Source organism: Austrofundulus limnaeus, unplaced genomic scaffold (assembly GCF_001266775.1).
Source record: "Austrofundulus limnaeus strain Quisiro unplaced genomic scaffold, Austrofundulus_limnaeus-1.0 Scaffold724, whole genome shotgun sequence".
Lineage (NCBI taxonomy): Eukaryota > Metazoa > Chordata > Actinopteri > Cyprinodontiformes > Rivulidae > Austrofundulus > Austrofundulus limnaeus.
The window spans coordinates 179,923-181,433 of NW_013953126.1; the positions used below are offsets into that span (position 1 = coordinate 179,923).

Below are 1,511 nucleotides of genomic sequence, written 5' to 3' on the forward strand. Positions count from 1 at the left end.
AGCCCTGACCTGTAGATGAGTGTAAACTGCAGAGTCCTGGCCTGTAGATGAGTGTAAACTGCAGAGCCCTGGCCTGTACATTTTGGAGTTCTAGTTTTTCCTAAAACTTCCCACCTGATTAATCAGAAATATAGTTTGACTTTCTTTCCCTACCTGAGGTCGTCCAGGTTGGTGTCATAGATGTCATCACAGGACTCATTGGTGTGCTCTTTTCTTGGGTTCCTGTTGTTTGGCCTGTAAATGAGAAGAATAAAATCAATGAAGTTTAATTTTTGATCATCTCATTTTATTTATTAAATAATTTTTTTGTATACATTTAATTTTGTTAAAGCCAAGAGAGAAATCTGATTTATGTCTCTTTCTGTATTAAGTTCAATTAAATCATGAGATTTGAAACATTTTATTTTTTAATCTTTTTGTTTAATATTTAATATTTACAGATTTTTATTCTCTGCCTGGACCAAATGATGGTAACTTTAACTAACCAACAGGTTTGAGCCTCTCTGGTTAACAAAGTGACGCAGAGCAGGTCCTCATGTCTCAGGACTCTTCCTGTGGTCGAGGAAGAGATCTTTTGTTTCAGCAGAATRAACCAGGTCCGGCTTAGAAACCGTGCAACAGAAGAAGTTCTGATGAGTCCAGACTGATCCTGTTCAGACTGATGGAGAACCAAGACTAGCTGAAGTGATCCTCCATCGTGTCTAGATCCTGCAGTCCAGTCTGTGAGGTCAGGTGGTCTGGTCCAGGTTCAGACCGAAGAGTGAGGTCAGCTGACCACCTGGATACTGAAGAACCAGGTCAGACYTTCAATGGGTTGTTCTTCCCCGAGSTTAGAGTCAAGTTCCAGAAGGACAAGACCAGAACAGAACGAWCAGAGTCCAGACCTGGTCCAGACCTGAACCTCATGAAGAATCTTGGGATGTTCTGTAAAACACTTTTCTCAGTCATCTGAATCTCCCATTCTCAGTCCATCATGTTAGTAAAGATGAAAACTGGAATGAATAACTAGAAGCTTGTAGAACCCACGATCCAGAGAGGTTATAGAGACCAGGATCCAGAGAGGTTATAGAGGCCAGGATCCAGAGAGGTTATAGAGACCAGGATCCAGAGAGGTTATAGAGACCAGGATCCAGAGAGGTTATAGAGACCACGATCCAGAGAGGTTATAGAGACCACGATCCTGAGAGGTTATAGAGACAACATTTGATGTGAGGACATTTGACTTCCTGTCTGTACCTGAGGACATTTGACTTCCTGTCTGTACCTGAGGACATTTGACTTCCTGTCTGTACCTGAGGACGTTTGACTTCCTGTCCATACCTGAGGACATTTGACTTCCTGTCCATACCTGAGGACATTTGACTTCCTGTCTGTACCTGAGGATATTTGACTTCCTGTCTGTACCTGAGGACGTTTGACTTCCTTTCTGTACCTGAGGACGTTTGACTTCCTGTCCGTACCTGAGGACATTTGACTTCCTGCCTATACCTGAGGACATTTGACTTCCTGCC

The 1,511-nt window shown here is 42.7% G+C and overlaps 1 protein-coding gene across 1 annotated transcript in view; it reads right to left on the minus strand.

Moving 5' to 3' along the window:
- The window catches only part of pdzk1ip1 (PDZK1 interacting protein 1), a gene marked incomplete in the record, with an annotated part of 10,034 nt that overhangs the window by 1,608 nt on the left and 6,915 nt on the right, over positions 1-1,511 (minus strand). The window contains 1 exon segment of the mRNA XM_014028176.1: positions 154-234. Coding sequence (XP_013883630.1) covers positions 154-234 — 81 coding nt within the window.